At 36.9% G+C, this 18,895-nt stretch overlaps 1 protein-coding gene across 4 annotated transcripts in view; it reads left to right on the top strand.

Annotated features, from left to right (window-relative positions):
* Positions 1-18,895, top strand: part of DPP10 (dipeptidyl peptidase like 10) — a gene marked incomplete at both ends in the record, with an annotated part of 569,906 nt that overhangs the window by 533,667 nt on the left and 17,344 nt on the right. For 3 of the 4 annotated variants that reach the window (XM_080621253.1, XM_080621252.1, XM_080621251.1), the window contains 9 exons: positions 789-912; positions 3,074-3,112; positions 4,571-4,678; positions 8,878-8,969; positions 11,613-11,660; positions 12,360-12,481; positions 16,332-16,379; positions 18,449-18,547; positions 18,656-18,725. In XM_080621253.1, coding sequence (XP_080477379.1) covers positions 789-912; positions 3,074-3,112; positions 4,571-4,678; positions 8,878-8,969; positions 11,613-11,660; positions 12,360-12,481; positions 16,332-16,379; positions 18,449-18,547; positions 18,656-18,725 — 750 coding nt within the window. The remainder of the gene's footprint in view (positions 1-788; positions 913-3,073; positions 3,113-4,570; positions 4,679-8,877; positions 8,970-11,612; positions 11,661-12,359; positions 12,482-16,331; positions 16,380-18,448; positions 18,548-18,655; positions 18,726-18,895) is intronic. The other variant, XM_080621254.1, reaches the window with a different exon arrangement.

Here is an 18,895-nt window from a genome sequence, read left to right as displayed (position 1 = left end):
GACAGGGATGACAAGCTGCAACAGGTCTTCCTCTATAGCATCACCAGTCTGACAGACTAGTAGGATTCCAGGAAGACGAAATCAGATACTCCATACCGTGAATCTGTGCCTAGGAAGTGTCCCTTGCTCAGCCAAGGTTAAGAGACAATTTGACCAATATTATGAGCTATTTATTAAAATAGAAGATGGCACACACTGATGCTGAGTGTGACTTCCCTTTTATGCAGAAGTCCCATTATAAAATACTTGTTATTTTATAACAAGTGACATTTTAAAGTGGTCTTGTCTGCACTCTGACATTATAGACTTACAGACCTGCTGGGGTTTTTTGTTTGGCAGTAGCGCTGGATTGTTTTGCAAAAATATGTGTCTTCTGAAGGGATTTAGTGTAGGAAAATACTGGCTTTGTTGGAATTTAGATTTTGCTTTTAAGCTGGCGGGCAAATACATGATTCATATGTATTTGCAAATGCATGCTTCACAAGTATTATGTTTCAGAGTTGGTAAAGTTTATATATTCCAAATGACTGAGAAGGAGGAACTAACAGATACAAATTTCTCAGGGGGACAACGCACTAGGACTGATCCTTCCCACTTGTAGGAACAGAAATGCTGAGCATTTGGGATTATTTTCTCCATCCCTCAATAATGATAAAGTCATGTGGTAAAAAGCCAACATTTGATGAAATTGACATTCCTGAGTGATTTTTTTTTTTTTTTTTTTTTTTCAAAAAGTTTAATCTGAAATAGGAATGATTTGAACATTGTGTTTTCAAATGTTTACTTAGGGAATATTACATTACCATGGTGAAATGGGTAAGCAATACTAAGGCTGTGGTGAGATGGTTAAACAGACCTCAGAATCACTCTGTCCTTACGGTTTGTGAAACCACAACTGGAGCTTGCAGCAAGGTAAGTTGGATTTTTCGTATGCTTTCTATGCTCTTTCTTCAAGGTTTCTCCCTGCATTTTGTCTTCATATTCAGAAAAAGATTTTCGGAAATCAGTTTGCAAATGCAGTAGTTGCAAGCTGAATATAATTAGTCAACAGGGAGGAAATGGATGTAAGAAAATTCCAAATCTGGTGAAATTATTTCATGTAATTAGCAACTTTGAGTGACCTCTCCAGAATTACTAAGCTTTGTTCATTCATTAACTTCAGTGGAAACTGCGGTTGCTGAACATCATGTACTTTGGATACAGCTAGTGCCGTGACAAGTTTGTCTTCCATCAGGTATTTTTGGCTGCCTGGTTTTTCCTCTCTCTCCCTACAGACTTTCATTTCAGATCTTTCTGACTCTCACAGCCTAAATATGTTTAAGGGAAAGGTGAACAATTCCAGTAATTCCTGCAAATTTCATAGCAGAATTAAATAACTTTAGGAAAAAAAAGTTATTGAAAAAAAGTTGAAAGGCAACAGAGATATTATATTCTGAATGTAAACCAAGCTGAAATACATTTTTTTATTTGAATTCAGCCACATCCCATCTCTTGACCCAGACTTTGACTTCTGACACTTTTGCATTACATCTCTCCATTTTCACAGTCAATCTTGCATCTTGAATGCGGTTGGCCATTTTCCCATTCTGAGTCACGATCTCTTCCCAGAATGAGCTAAAAGTATAAATATTTTCTATACATGCTAATATCAGTACCAGCAAATGCTCCAAAGTAGAGGGTATAATTTGGCAGTAGAAATGGTTATGAGTGATTAATGTAGGTCTAAGTTTGGCCTCTGAGTCAAAAGGTTTCCATCAGTGTCTGCTACTGAAGTCAGTCATGTTAAAGTATTAGGGATTATTTCTGAGCTTGTCTGCTTCTTTTGGTACATACTGCAAGTTGCTTTTCCTGATAGAGAAACTACATGTAAGTCCCCAGACCACAGGTTAGGATTGTGAACATGGAGATTTGTTGATTTGCTTGCTTTTTATCTGGTTCCTCTAAGCTTTGTGCCCTTTTATTAAGAAAGTCAGTCATGAGCCACTGTGAGCAGTTGCTTCTGGAAGGAAACCATTATGGGCTTCAAGGTCAATTGGACTTTTCTGAAGTAGGTATCCAGGAACCGGTAATCCAGGGCATAATATGAGGGAGCAAGAATAAGAAGTCCCGCTCCAGAAAAATTAAAGTGCACTGAAGGATCTTTTTAGGTGTGTGAGGAAGGGTAGCGATACAGTATCACTGTAGTGGGTGCAGCTCAGACCCAGCTCATGCTTGCAACCCTGATGATTCCTACATTGCATCCACTAGAACAAGATGATGTTCTTGAATTCAGTAATGGATGAGGAAAGGGGCTTTGTTGTGAGAATTTAATGTTGTATCACACCATTTGAATTCAACTGTAAACCTTTTTTTTTTTCCCTAGCATTTTTGTTCTCAATTCCAAAAAGTTCTGTGTAAGACCAGCTGCTCTAGTAGCTACGGGGTTTTAATTTTTCAGGCTGTATATGTACAGATGCTTCTATAGCTAATAAGTTTTGATTACTTTAGTGCGACTGTGACAATTTACAGCAGTTGATGTATTTTTTTCCAGCAATGCATGCACAGTATCTGGTTGGGGTTTTTTGGGGTTTTTTTACGTGGCATGATGTAAAATATAAGTGTGACCAATAAAAAGCAATCATTTGAGTTTATTTTTTTTTCTCTTCACTTATGCCACAGTACAGCCCATTAAAGCAAGGGCTGGTGATTTGAGAAGGTTTCACAATTTGAGCTTGATGCTGGCTGTTTGCATGGTGTTGATGAAGGACCTAGAATATCCAGTTGTCAGGTGATGCCTAGAGGTAGAAAAGTAATAGAACTGCCTGTGTAAAGCTTCTCGATAGCTAATCAGAAGGGACTGAAAAAGGCATTTTTAGGCCCTTGTGGTGTTCTACCCAAAGCTCTGAATAAAGCAGCTGACTTTGTAATTAAATTATCGTTTATTTCAATGTGTCAATGAAGAGATGTGAAGATTGTAACACAGTAGAAGAAAACCCCATGAAATAGCTAGAGACCTTTATTATGAAGAATGTGGGAAATGCTTTTTATCTATAGTTGTTCCATAAAAGCAATTTTTTCTTTTTTTTTTTCTTAGAAATATGAAATGCAGTCAGATCTCTGGCTTCCTAAACAGGTATAGTAAAAATGGTATTTCTGTGCGTATGAGTAAGTGATTTGCTTTATTTAATTACATTTTAATAATTTTTATTTAATCATATTACTGATTATATTTATTACATAAATTTCTGTTTCATTATATGTTATTTTATAAGCTATTAAAATCCATTCCTTTTAAAATGTAATAATTTCTAGGATCCTATATTAATTAATTTAACAGCTGAGAAGTACAGCAGTGTCTGTCTAAATATTCAAACAGCAGCTTGTTTGTCTGGTAGTGGGAATCCCACCACTTAACATCACACAGAGGACATTTTGCTATCTAGCTGACCATGTCAGTGGAAAGAGATATGTACTTCCAGCAAGCAATTTAGCCCTTTGAACTGAGACATCTGTCTGGGTTTCACAGGCAATATTCCCTTCGGTTTCCAATCTCTCTGCATTCAGTTAAGTAAGCACTTAGATGACTGCTGATTAACTATCTACCTAACTCTTGGATGGTTAAAGATAGATCAGACAAATCCCATTTCAGGCATTTCCTATATGCTGTGCTGATTTTTTTCTCATTACAAAATAGCCTCACCAAATTAAGCCCCAAGGAGTTTGAAGATTAGAGGTTATAACTTCTATAATTGGAATGCATAAGAATAATATTTCTAAATTCATACCCAAAAACAATATGTTGATCTAATATGTCAGCAAATTATTCCATTTCCATAGTTTCAGAAAAGGTGTCCATAAAATGAGTGAAACACATTCTATTTAAAATATGTTTCAGGCTTCATTTTGCAATGTGCAAATGAGAAATCTTTTTATTTTTTTTTCTTAAATATGCCTTTATAGCAAGTCATTTTCCTTTAATAATTCAAGTGAGAAATCATTTTTAAAACACTGTGCTTTTATAGCAAGCCCGTTTCCTTTCATACTTCTGTATAAAGTTAGACATGGAGAGATAGTCTCACATCAGCCTACAATTTATGGTAAAACCATGATTCAGAATATCACTTTGATATGCTTATTTTTGCCATACAACTTTATCAAAATCAGTGAGCATTAAGAATGTACTTAGTAATGTTTCGCTGAGTCCAGGCCATGGAAACATTTATACTCAGCACTAGTAGGACTTACCTCTGTCATGAATTGTATGTCTGTAAACAAATGTATCCTGTAAAGTCCTGCTGCATTAGAGATGAGACTTCCAGACCTTTCACTGGGAGGGGGAGTTTTGCAAGGGCTGCAGTCCATGCTTCCAGACAAGATTGTGCAATGGTAACTACTGGCATAAACTCTATGTAGCTTTAGCCACCACATTTTTGTTAATCTTTGCAGAATATATTGAAAAGCTAAGGATTTTTCTCTGATTTTCTTATGAACACAGCAACTACCAGAACCAAGAAGACAAAAAAGCTAAGCTGATGTTTTATTAAGAAGTTTAATGAAAGTGTGACATACTAACACAATCTTACATTTATAGAATGAAGAACCAGTTTTCTCCAAGGATGGCAGTAAGTTCTTCATGACTGTCCCAGTGAAGCAGGGAGGCCGGGGTGAATTTCACCACATCGCCATGTTTATTGTTCAGGTAAGATTTTGGTTCAGGCTATTTTTAATATCCTACTCATCCTCTAGGACTTCTGTTGAGGACACATGAGCCAAGCAAAGGCTTGCACTTCAGTAGATTCTGAACACTTGTGTTGTGGTCATTTGTCCTGTTCAGGTTTTCTCTTGGTGCAGAGAGGCATATTTGTAACATCTTACAGAACAAGTGGTGTTCCTTCTCTTTTCTTAGACCTATGCTGTGGTGGCATCTAAGGCGTGTAAATGAAAGGTACTTCCAAAGTACTCTCTCTGGAATATTTCATGTTTTCTTTGTACCTCTGTAGTCAAGCAGAGATGTTTTTCTTGTAGAACTTTTCTGTCAATAATGTTTTATAGCCACAGAAATTCAAGTGACCTGCAAAACCACTCATTTTAACCTCTTATATACACTATATCTGCTTACATATAATTTTAAATGTCAATTCAGAATATTCAAAATCTAGTCTTACACACAGCAGTAAAGGGAGGCAATACCCAAAACTAAAAATTTTGTGAAACTTAGGACTGTTTATTACCCTTTGCAGCATTTTCCAGTGGCTTCCATTTCCCAGGGTCATTACTTTTTTCAAAGAAGAATCTGAAAGAAGATAAATTTCCACTATGACTTTGAAGGTCACCAGTATGAAGTAGTGATGAACTAATAAAGGAAATTATGCCCTGGAACGGAACACTCCAAGGCATCTATTTAAATCAGCAGAGCATTAATCCAGGTACTTTAGCAGAGCCATATGACATAGGAGGGTTTATTAAGGTACCCAAAACATCAAAATAACAGACCTGGCACCAGGCAATTCTATTATCTCCCTTTATGACAGTGTTCTGGTATGAACATTATTAAATCTGAAATATATTCACAGTGATCTTCAGGCAGAACAAGAACAAAAGAACTTTAATGAAAATTTAACCTGAAGAAGCAAGAACAAGATACTGATTCACTAGAGTAAATATATCAAGAAAGAATCAGAAAAAATAAGGAAGGATCAAAGACATGTCAAAGTTTATCTTTTAATGAAAATAGTAACTCAGATGACAAGCTGGTAAATGTATATTAATATAATAACCACACAAAAATTCACCCTGGAGAAAAAAACATTTATTCAATCAAGTCTTATTTTGGATTCTTTCCCAATATTAAGAAGTATCTTTAAAACACATGAAATGATAGTGATGTAGATCTGAAAATTAACTTACAGCATTCACAAGCATGTTAGAGATACACTCAAATTTGCCTTAAACCTATAGACTCTTTACTAAAGAGCCCAGAAAACTTGATCCTAATTCAGGAAAATATTTAAGCAAAAGATTAAGCTCAATCAGTAAGATAGTTAAATATATACCTACCTTTAAATACATGTTTTAATCCCTCCAGAGTAATGTTTAAAGTCAAGCTTATGATTAAGAGTTTAGTTTTCTATCCCTTTTAAGCCAAATTAGAGCCCTGAGCACTGTACAGCTCCAAAAAGCAAAAATATTTCTAGTTTAACTGCCATCGTCATGAGTAAACAAATCCAAATGGTATCACCAATGACAAATTCTACTTTAAGTCTGAGAAGAAGCAAAAATGTGGTATCCAATGGATCAACCATTATTCATCAATAAGCAACATTCTGTGTGGTAATGTGGCTTATACAGAGCAATAAAGGACAGGAGATGTGTTTATATGATGTGTTTTATACACTGCATTAATCTGATTGTCATTATTTCTAAAGCAAACATGGAGGCATAAAAATTATAGTAACCGTAGCACATAAAGTCTTTTGTCCCATCAGATATTTGTAATACCTTGTGAGAGCCACAGCAGCGTAACAGGTGTCCTGCAGAATTCAAAGCAGTCAGCAGGTCACCAGTACCCAAATGGTCACAGTTTCTCGTGATGGAGCTCAAATAACAACTGAATTTGACATTCAGATTCTCATTACTTCTCTGTACTACTCAGTATAATTATTAGCTCATTAAGAGAAATCAGCCTCCATGTGCAGGAAAGTTAAAACACAGAACCAACATGAACATAGAGCAACAAGTAAATTTTAAGGGCTTGCTTTAGATTAATCACTGAGGATTATTTGTTAGTCTTAGAACAAGTGCTGACAAATGATGGTCTTTCTTGGGCTGCATTTCTTTGACTTTACTTTAAAAAAGCATGTGTCAATGGTAAAACAGAAGCAGGTTAGCAGAACCATCTAATTAAATTTTGCAAGGGGAGGTTACTGCTTTTTTAAGAATAGCCTGTTGTCTATTCTATATTATTTACTGTCTGAATGTAGAGAGCTAGATGTGTGTTTTATTGTTCTCAAATAAATTAATATCAAAATGGGATTGGCTTGTATTATGTGTCTAGAAATTTCTTACATGGAGTTTTCAACTCTAGAAAGTCTCTTTTTTCCAACCACAAAATAAGAATTATAAAGTCACTTCAATGGATCAAGGCAAGAACTTCCTGCAGGCTTTATAAATTATGTATTATGGCTGTAAACTTGAAAAATAACCACGTTTATTAACGGTTGGCTGGTCTTTTTATTTCTGTTTCTTGTTAGATTTTGTGATCTCAATACTTAAATATCTTTTTCAATAGTTGCAGCTTCTCTCTCTCTGGATAACAAATACTTCTAATAAATCACTAATTTGTATTTTAATCATTCTTGGAGACAGCATTAAGTAGCAGAATCTCATGAAAAGGGAATACTCGTCAGAAACATATGTACAGCACCTAGCACAATGTTCTGATTTCAGCTGGTACTTGCAAGACTTGTCATAGAGACATGTTTCTTCCAGATATGTCTCATCGATGTCCTTGAGCATTTTCTGCTTTCTAGTGACTGCTGCTCTTGATGTAGAGCTCAGAGTTTACAGCGTACAGTTCAGAAACACGGGGATTAAAAAAAACTTTTTGCCTTTATGACTTTCCGTGGGCCACGTAACTGCTGAGGCCACAGTGATTAAGTGTGCTCTGATGCTTTGGATTTACAGGAAGTGAGGTCAGAAAGCACCATTGCATCCCCATGGGACCTCATTTGTAATTCCTGCTGCTCAGTTTTGCCCCCTAAAGAAGAAACTTAAGCCAAAGTATCACCTTTTTCCTTTAGAAAGTTTTGTCTTGAATTTAAAAACTGCAAGTTTTTACATATAGGCCAAGCATCATAACCCTTGTATACAGAAAAAAGAGTTTAAGTATGTTCACACTGTATTATAGTGGGGGTTGAACTTCTAATCTTCAATAGCCTAAGCCACAATTTTACTTTTGCACTTGGAAGCAATCTCAAATGAGCTTCTCATTCTTCAGTATCCATTGTTTTTAATGTGTGTCTGATGAGGAGTCTACTGCAACTTACAGACAGAGTAGGGTTTTGCCTGGAGGTAAGATACTCATTGCATCCTGATGTTTCCTAATTCAGTTCCTGGTGCACTGGTTGAGGACAAAACTGCCATCATGTTCTTTGAGAGAGGTTTTGAATTTCATCTAGTAGCAGTTATTTTCCTAGGCTCACACTGGGATAGAAATAATTTATGAGAAGGAGCAAGGGGTGCTCCCCAACTTGTAAGTATTTGGTTCAGCTGCTAAAATTTGGAGCTACTCTTAGACTCTCCTTATAGACCCTGGATGAAGAGAGGCTTCTCCAGAATGCATGGTGGAGCAGGGGCTTCAACTAGAGAACTGAGTAGTGCATTTTTTGTAGAGGTTTGCCTGCCTTCTTGTGTGACTGTGGTGCATGACTGTGGTGCTCATGACCTGTCTTGTCACAGCATCTTTGCAGTATTCTGGGCTCAATAGAAGCATGATAAATGTGAAAACCTAGTGAGCTCACTCTGGTGCAGAGTTTTAGTTACAGGGGTCTGAGTCAGATTCCCTGCTATGCCACTGTGAAGGAAAAGAAACACTAAGCGAAGCAAAATACGTGTAAGGACAAGGTCCTTACCTTGAAGTATGCAACTTCTACTTTTTGCTGGCATATGACAAAAAAATTGTGATGAAAACTGGGATGGTTTTAATGACTTTGAAAAGTTTATATATGGAAGGGAAAGGATACAGACCTTTCAAAATGTCAGATTTATACTTTAAAGATGTTATGTTACATATGAAAGTTTAAAAAGATGTAATTAGTAGTGATATGTGCAGACAATCCCACTAGGCAAAGAAAAATGTACCAAGTAAGGTGAAAGTTAATGTTTTCTATATCTATCCAGGCTAAAAGCGAACAAATCAGTGTGAGACACCTGACATCAGGAAACTGGGAAGTTATCAAAATCCTGGCATATGATGAAAATACTCAAAAGATGTAAGCACTATTCTCATTGTTTATGAAAATATCTGTTAATAAAGTGGAATCCACTTAACTGGAAATAGCATATATAAAATTAACCAACATTTCTTTCATTTTTGAGAGTTGCTATAAATTTGACATTCTTGAGTACATAAACTGCAGTTGTAAAACAATTTGTCTGCCAGTTTTTATGCAGAGGGAAAAGGAGCGTACCATGACATCAGCTAACTCATTGAATTTTTTAAAATAAAAGAAGTCAACACACAGTGCAGCAATAATAACATTTTTGTGACAAAGTACTGGATAAAACCCAACATCTTCAGGGTTTATGCTTACTTGGTTAATGTATGAGGTTTCTGGACATTGGGGATCTGATTCAACCTCATAAATTAATCATGTAGAGAGGTTATCCAAACCCTTGATTCTTACCCAATTTACTCAGAGAGGAATCTTTCTGAAACCCATCTTACTGTTATAGCAAGAATGAAATTCAGCACATACTTGGTGATTTTTTAGAGCAGTACAGAACTGACAAAATATCTGAAGCCTCCATGTGACTAGTAGATATTGGTTAATCTTCACATATATATATGCACATGGCAAAAAATAAAAAGCAGTGTCTACTTCTGATTTTCTTTAAAATAAATGATATTTCAGCAAGGACCTTTTTGAGGTTGCAACAATGCCTGTCATCTCCACCGGCACTGGAGAAACAGCCTTTCTGACCAGTCATAGAATCATAGAATCACAGAATAGTTAGGGATGGAAAGGACCTTAAGATCATCTAGTTCCAACTGCTATGCCATGGGCAGAGACACCTCACACTAAACCGTGCCACCCAAGGCTCTCTCCAACCTGGCCTTGAACTCCAACAGGAATGGAGCATTCACAACTTCCATTGGCAAACCATTCCAGTGCCTCACCACCCTTACAGTAAAGAACTTCCTCCTTATATCCAACCTAAACTTCCCCTGTTTAAGTTTGAACCCATTACCCCTTGTCCTGTCACTACAGTCCCTAATGAAGAGTCCATCCCCAGCATCCTTACAGGCCCCCTTCAGATACTGCAAGGCTGCTATGAGGTCTCCACGCAGCCTTCTCTTCTCCAGGATGAACAGCCCCAGCTTTCTCAGCCTATCTTCATACAGGAGGTGCTCCAGTCCCCTGATTATCCTCGTGGCCCTCCTCTGGACTTGTTCCAACAGTTCCACCTCCTTTTTATGTTGAGGACACCAGAACTGCACACAATACTCCAACTGAGGTCTCACGAGAGCAGAGTAGAGGGGCAGGATCACCTACTTTGACCTGCTGGTCATGCTCCTTTTGATGCAGCCCAGGATACGGTTGGCTTTCTGGGCTGCGAGCGCACACTGAAGCTGGCTCATGTTCATTTTCTCATCAACCAACACCCCCAAGTCCTTCTCTGCAGGGCTGCTCTGAATCTCTTCTCTGCCCAACCTGTAGCTGTGCGTGGGATTGCTCCGACCCAGGTGTAGGACCTTGCACTTGGCATGGTTAAACTTCATGAGGTTGGCATCAGCCCACCTCACAAGCATGTCAACATCCCTCTGGATGGCATTCCTTCCCTCCAGTGTACAACCAAACCACACAGCTTGGTGTCATTGGCAAATGCTGAGGGCGCACTCAATCCCCCTGTCCATGTCACCGACAAAGATGTTGAACAAGAGTGGTCCCAACACCGATCCCTGAGGGACACCACTCGTTACCGGTCTCCAGCTGGACATCGAGCCATTGACCACAACTCTTTGTGTGCGGCCATCCAGCCAGTTCTTTATCCACCGAGTGGTCCACCTATCAAATTGATGTCTCTCCAATTTAGACACAAGGATGTCGTGTGGGACAGTGTCAAATGCTTTGCAGAAGTCCAGGTAGATGACGCCTACTGCTCTGCCCCTGTCCATCAGTTCTGTAGCACCCTCATAGAAGGCCACCAAATTGATCCTTCCATGGTTTTTGCCATAGAGAATTTCTTGATACTTCCGTAGTGGCAGACTGCATGTGGGTTATCTCAGCCACTTGAGAGGACTTCCTTACCCTCCTTCTGTCTCTCAAGCAGAAACATTGTTAGGATTTCAGCTAGCACACACCAAGTACTTGTCCTGATTTTCTTGCAGCAGCTCTACTAAGCCTTTTTCTACCCACAAAACCTTGCTTGAAAAACAGCCTAGGGTGTTAGCTTCTATCCCTAAGTAGAAGAAGAAGTTGTTCTACAGTTCAAAATGTCTTTCGGGTATCATAAATCTATAATTTCATTATGATCTTTTTCTACTCCTTGGATTTATATTGCCGACTTCTAGAGTGAAGGAAAAACTTTGTCTTCTGTGTTTATAATATGCAGAAAGGGGTCCTGGCTGGTGCTGGAGCTTCTAGGCATTACGGGAATTAAACAGAAACCATGAAATAATATGTTCATCATTTTTTTAATACGAAATTATGTATCATCTGAAATAACTACTCTGTATACTGGGTGTAAGTTTAATCTTGGATCTTAGGTTTATATATTTGATTTTCATGTATATTGGGGAATTTTTACTTTTTTAAAAAATGTTATTTATGATGTCTCCCACTTCTGTAAACGCCATCCAAATCAGACAGTTTACCAAACTGAGTTTAATTTTGTTCATCTTTTGGGCACAGTTATTTCTTAAGCACAGAAGAATCCCCAAGACGAAGACAGCTACATAGGTAAGGAGTACATGGGGCTGTGTTAACAGTGTCTGCATCCCAAGCTGTAAGTGCTATGATGATGTTCTGTGAGCTTAATTGCTGCTTTGAGGTTTGGGTAATCATTTATATCATGTAAAAGTTAGTACAATTGCACTGTAACAAGGAAAGACTAACAGTTTTTCGAAACTAAGAATGCTGATGGTATTTTACATTTTTTAATGAAAGAGAAAATATTTTAACACAAAATGCTTTTGCCATTTATGTATTCATTAGGACTTTATAAACATCTAAAAAGTTAAATGTAATTATAAGCATGTAATATGACTGTTTTTAAAAGTAGTTAAAACCTTCTAAATAAAAAATGTTTATGGAATTTAATCATATAATTTAAAGTGCATGAGCAAAGCACTTCATCTTTACACAAAGTTATTGAGGCTTTTCATTGTGTCCTACTAACACTGTTACCCACAGCAGTGCCAGTTATTGGAACCCCAGTCGTGCTTTGGGCAGATTTTGGATCCTGTCCACATTACCCAGTGTACAGAACAGTAGTCTTCTGAGTCATCTGAAAACAGTTTACATCAGGCACAAAATAAGAGAGTGGTATTTCGGCACGTTTAGAGATTAAAACAAATTTTATCACTTTAAGGAGCTAATTCTTGGTTTATTGTGTGTTATTCCAGCAGAAAATGTTTCTGATCAATTTTCTCTCCCCAGTGTATCAATAGTGGGATCATTGAATCGTCAGTGTCTCTCGTGTAATGTCTTGAAAGACCAGTGCACGTATGTCAGTGCGAAGTTTAGCCCCATGAATAGGCATTTTTTACTGCACTGTAAAGGTAAGTCAAATGCACAGTGTGTAATAGCACTGTGTTTTCTTCTGAATTAATGTATTCCCTTGAGAAATGCATTAGGCGGGAGTCTAACATTTAGCTCCGTAGTGGATTACTCAAAAGTTCTGTACAGAGATTATTGCAAGACTGTAAGTAAAGATGTTCTGTGTAAAAGGTAAATAACAAGTGATATCAGAAAGCTGCTCCAATACTAACCCTCAGTCCTGGAAAACAACACTGACTTTTAAATTTACCTAAATAAAAATCCTTCACCAAAAAATGTGGAATTTCTAGTCACAGTGTTGTAGTTCATAACAGCTTCATTATATTATGTATTGGGATTGATCTTGTTCAACTATACCTGGTTAAAAAATGAGGGCTTGTTTTCTGTAACAGTGTCTCTATGTGTGTATACATGTATATGTACAGTATATCTGTACACACTCACCCACATATGTATGTGTATGTGTCTATTTACCAAAAACCAGGTATGGTTTAATCCACATAGGCAGATCCTCTTTATTAATGTGATTGCAATAAATAATATTAAACAGCTGTTTATTGTTAGCTGCATTCCAGCACCAGTTGGGTTCAGAGTTACTATACAAACAGAAAACTAGAATTATCCCACAATGAGAAATTTATAACATACACTCAGCAAATAAACACTGATAAATAAGTAAGATTGTAAAAACAGGTACAGAAAAACATGAGACAATCAATAAAGTGTATAGCTAGACCTGTTGACCTTGACTGAAACTTGCAGTAATTTGCAGACAACATTCTTCCAGTATCTTTGCTCAACTAGCATCAGGTTGAAAAGAGTAGAGCATAATTCTTCTGAAATACATGTGAATAGCCCATTCTATTTGCGTGCATTTTTTTCTATTTCTTTTGCAACTGTACTTTTTTTTGGTTGGTTTGTTGTTTGGTTTTTTTTTCCCACAACAATAAAATATCTGCTGGCTTGAGAATTGAATCTATTCAAACAAACTATGAATATATATTGGGTAAAATAGTTTCTTTGGGGTTTTCTCTGTGTGTGTGTGGAAATGCACCATTAATACATAGCTGATTAGAAAAAAATTAGACATCAACTGTACAGTTTATACATGGTTATATATATTCTGTGGCAGAAGTTATGGAGTTAATCCTGAGTTCCTTATCTAAGTAAAGACTGCAATAGTAATGGGCTGCTTATGGTTTAAGCAGAGTTTTCCCTTGTGCTTGACATAGTCGTTATGGGGGAAGTCTCAGATTCCTGCAAGAGGGAGGGCTGGTAAATTGGGAAGAGTTTTTTACCCTGAATCAGCAATATTTTATGGCCCCAAGACATAGCTTCTTGTTATTATTTTAGCAAATATTCAGCCTGTAATTTTTAATCTCTTTCTTTGATATAAATATGTAAATGCCAGTAGGAGGTTGCACATGAAATTTCTCACAAGCTCATGACTTTCAGTGACTTTGCAGATGGCATTTCTCTGTTTGAGCTGATAAGACTGTAGAGCATCCTCCCAGGATTAAACCTACACTCCACTGCGATGAAACCAGTAGACTGCCCTAAGCTGAAGGTGTTGGGCAGAGATGATAAAACAATGTCATTAATTTTTTCCTACCTCTAACATTGATATATAGTTGTCAATTTGGGGTCATTCAGAGGTCTTCTCTTGTGTTTTGTCAGAGCTTGACAATTACAATAGCATTGTGGCCCACATGTACTGCCATGGCTCTGCAAAGTGCCTGTGGTGGGTTGGGTATTTGACAGTATCAAAGTTGATGGCAACATCACCATAGAGCAGGTATTAATTCTGCGGGGAGCTGCTTGTAAGGATACAGGGTAGGCTGCTCTGAGGAGACGAATGACACCACATCTATGTATGTACATACTTGTTTGCCCACAACAGAGAGCCTGACTGAATTGTTACAAAAGCAGTTTGCCTATAAATATGGTTTGAGTACTCTGGACTGGTTTGATCTATACAGCTCTCAATTCTTTCACCTCCTGTTAACCCATGAGCACCCTTATTAGGGTTTTTCCATCTTAGTTACCCTCAGCTAAGAGATCTGTCTCAGTAGACCATCTGTATCCATCTCCAGAGATGACTCTGAGTGAGGAGTTACTTCTAGCCTGGTAGATGGAAGACTGGCTCGATAGCTTCTCAGTTTTGGCAAGCACAACCTTTAAATTTATTTTCCACGCTGCTTGTGGATTTTTCCTTTAGTGCTTCATAAACATTAATAGATGTTAATCTCTCTGCTCAAATAAGATATTTCACAAAGGCAGTAATTTTTTTTCTCATTTTATACAGCAGGAAATAAGTTGTGGATTTAGTGTTAGTTATAGAAGGTCAATGAGAAATCCAAGTGCTGTGTAGTTCCAACGTGCTGTAATGTGATACCTGTAACACAAGTCTGGCTTTTCTGATCATCTTTTTAATCTATTGTAATCTCCCTTTTTCAAAATCTGTCATCATCCTTCTATCTTTTAGTAAAACAAATAGAGCTAGCCTGGAAAACACCATTGCTTTCCTCTCAAAAAAATGGTCTTTCTTAAATCAAAATTCAAAGCAAAATGACAAATTCAGAAGTAGTAAAAAGAGCTGGAAAAAAAACTAAACCAAAACAAAAAGACAGCTGGATAAATTATCTTCTTGAACAGCTAAGGCAGAAAGCTTTGATTTGTCAGCAATCTACCTGTAAGATTTTTGTCAATAATCTCCCTTGAGGCAGAGAATGAAATTGATAAAAATCTTCAGTGGAGTCTGTCAGAGACTTTGAACGGCCTTGTGCTATTTATTTCAGGTATTTAAGTTTCCCTAGGCTCATGCCATAATTAATTGAGAGAGACAACCTCTCAGGATGACTCAAAACACATAAATTAAGCTCTGCCTCTGAGCTGCTCTCAAAGGAATCTTTTTTTTCTCCAAAAAAGAAGAGTCTTAACTGCTAATTTCAGAGGGTCTATGCCTTCATCTGCCATGGGATCCTCAGGGACTTCAGCTTTTCTGCATCATCTTTCCTAGCCCAGTAGTGACTGCATGTAATTTAAACTCTTGTCTCACTGAGATAAAACTAATTTTCCCATCCACAAATTCCTTGTTGGGGGTGGGAAAGCAACATTTTCTTTTACAAGTTTACACTTGGGGGATCCTCAGAGCAGGGACAGCAAACTCGCTATACAGCTGAGTATAATGAATGTTTGGTCACCCCAGTTTCACACACTATCTTATGCATTTGCACAGTACCTGTTGACATGGAGAATTATTCCTAGTGCTTTTAATTTCTTAATTGTATAGGGAAAATATGGTATCTGGCATTACCATCTAAGAAGTTTAGATAACATTACACCTCGATTTAGCCATGATGCTGTTAGTTTTGCAGAGCTGGCGTACCAAAGGAGCTTAATTTTTTTTTTTTTTGTAGCTTTTCCATAGAAAATATATGTGAATATTATCATTAACGTACTTCCCAGTCAAGCTAAAGTTACTGTTTCTGAATGTCAAACTGTTATATTTTAGACAGTGCCATTAAATGCCTCTGTAATTTTTTCCTTCTTCACCTACAACTAAAACATGGTGATTATAAAAAAAAAAAAAAATCTCCTTCTGGATGCAGGGGTCTAGACTGCTTGCTGAACGGGCAAGTCTAGGCACCTCTGTTTAACTCTTTGTTGGTACAACAGTCAAATCTGTGTCCTTTCCAAGAAACACCAGTGGAGTTACTGCTGTGTATGAAGGGTAACATGTATATGGGTATTCCAGGATCCAGTTGTATGTGGTAACCAGTGCTCTCATTCTTTGTTACTGAAATGCCGAGTACTAGCTACCTCACACTTCCTCTTCTCTCCTTAAAATAGGGCCAGGTGTTCCAGTTGTTAGCGTGCACAGTACAAGTAATAACGCAAGTGAGTATTCCTTATGGAATAGGTATATTCTATTATTGTCCTTGATTGTTTTAGGGAGTGTTTGGGAGGGGAAAGGGAGTTATAAGTAAATGAAAACTAATATATAGCTCACTCATATAAAGTTATATTAATTAACTTTTAGCAACATCCACATCTGCAAATGAGAAGGAAAGATAAGTTAATCAAATGATTAAAACTTTACTTGGCTTTTGAATATGTTTTATGCTAAGTGCATCTCATTCATCTTCTATTTACACTTGAGTTAATTAAATGTCAGGTTGGTCTGCATCCTTTTCATTTTCTATGTAAATTATGCTGCCATTACGATAGACCTTCTGTATTTTTAGACATGATTTTAAAGTTACAGTCCAATTATCTTGAACTAAGGTATTGTCCTTGGATGATTGATCATAAAATCTGGCCTACGTAAAATGGACTTAGTCCTTCTAATATTTCTCAAATCAGAGCAACTCCACTCATATTTTCCATGATGGAAAAATCCAGGACAAAAGGCTTTTTGAGAGTATTTTTCAAATTTTACTCACTGTTTTCTGTATATTGACACTAAATCTCTTGCTGTTGTCTGGCTGCTTGAGGTGCTTTGTAATGGAAAACTGTCTTTCAGCAGCAGAATTTTCCTCACTTAGGTGTTTCTCTGGTGCAGTAGAAGTAACAACTCTGCTACCTGCAGCTCCACTGTGATGCCACATAGCGTGAAGGTGTGGGTTAGAGGAAAGGGAACATCTTTTCATTCAAAACTACTAACCTAATCCTTACATATCCTCATTTCATTCGTTAGATTATCCCCAGGAGTTTTCCAGAGTCCAATAGTCCTGAACTGTACTTGTCTGCATTCGATTTGTCATGGGCCAGCCACTATTCACCATAACAGTGGACCTAATTTTGCATGTTGAAGTAGCATACTGATCAATAGTATCCTATGAAGTGTTAATTAATGTCTGTACTTCGGCTTCTTTTTTTCTTGTTTTAATGTATCTGTTAGTATTTGCAAAGCTCAGGGCCAGAGCACACCAAGGCAAGGGAGTTTTATCAAACTCAAAGGATAGCTACTGCTCAAAGTAAATTCATTGACTTCTGTAGAGCTACTCAAGTCTGTGAAGGTAGACTTGTGCTCTTCATTTTTGTATTTAAAATGCTGTTGATAGTGGATTATTGTAAAAGAGATTCACCTACAAGCTATTAGAGGAAAACCAAGCAAGTCAGGATAGAGGGATGTTGTTTGTTGTAACAAGAAAGCACATAATAGGAGAGATAATTTACTATTAATGTTTCCGTGCAAGATTAGATTATCCTCTTCAATTCATAAAAAAATGATTAAATATTACTTCAATTATTCGATCCTCAGACTGTAATTATACCATTTTGGTTGACTGCCCAGAACAAACATTCTCCTTAGATTATCCATTTTATCCCTAAGTAGAGGGTTTATTGTTTAATAAAAGAATATAAATTTTGGAAGCAACATTGGTAATTTGACTAAAAAAGAAAAGGAAAAAAAAAAACAACTAATTAATCATTCTTTCATGTGCAAAAGGATTGCTTCGAGTCTGTCTGCAGCTTTAAACCAAAGCGAAGTCTTGCTCTTGGATGAAGTGCAGAAGACAGAGAAGAACATGAAGCACTTAATTGTGCTGGCTAAATATTGACTTGAATACGTAGCTTGAAAAGGATGCCTGCTTGAGGCTTAAGATACTGCCCAGCAGACTAGCCTTTTGCTGTAACAGCTGCTGTTAGTAATTGTCAGGGATACTAGTATTCGTTTTGTTCATCAGAAATTTCATTGTTAGTGATAGATGAAAACAAAGCCAACTGAAGCCAAAAAATGGAATAGATATATATGTTTTGAATTAAGCTGTTTACTTGGTTCCTGAATTGCAAAGTAGTTGCATTATAAAAAAGTATTTACAGAAGGAATTCATTTACAAGATCTATCATTGCATATTCTTCTTTTTCTTTCTTTTTTTTTTTTTTTTTTTGAATTTTAATTTGTCTCTGATGTGGTGATTCTCCACACCATCCGACTTGCTTTTTCTTCCTGCTTTCTGCAGAGTTCTACGTTTTGGAAAATAATGCTGTATTGAAAGAAGCTGTTTTAAAAAAAAAGAATTCCAGGACTGAAATTAAAATGCTTCACATTGAGGATTACGGTAAATGTAGCAAAATTTTATTTTACCAAACAAAAAACTTTCTTACAATGTTACTGTTTTTTATCTGTGTAACTACCAGCCTTTAATGTTTTGCTCTTTTCTTAAAAGAACTCCCTTTACAGTTGTCACTGCCAAAAGATTTCACAGATCGAAACCAGTATGCCCTTCTATTAATCATGTAAGTATCTGTGTAGAATCACTCAAAATAATAAAAAAGTAGTTCATAGAAAGTATTTAACTCTGAAATTAGAGTTTGTTTTGGTTTTTTTTTACCTTCTTTAGGAAAATTACCTCATGGATTTGAGTTGATAAATCAAAAGGCTTGTTCTCAGGAAGATTTTGTTATAA

This window comes from Psittacula echo (genome assembly GCF_963264785.1).
Source record: "Psittacula echo genome assembly, chromosome: 6".
Classification (NCBI taxonomy): domain Eukaryota; kingdom Metazoa; phylum Chordata; class Aves; order Psittaciformes; family Psittacidae; genus Psittacula; species Psittacula echo.
Note: the sequence above shows the minus strand (reverse complement) of the source record. Positions and strands in the feature narration are given on the sequence as shown.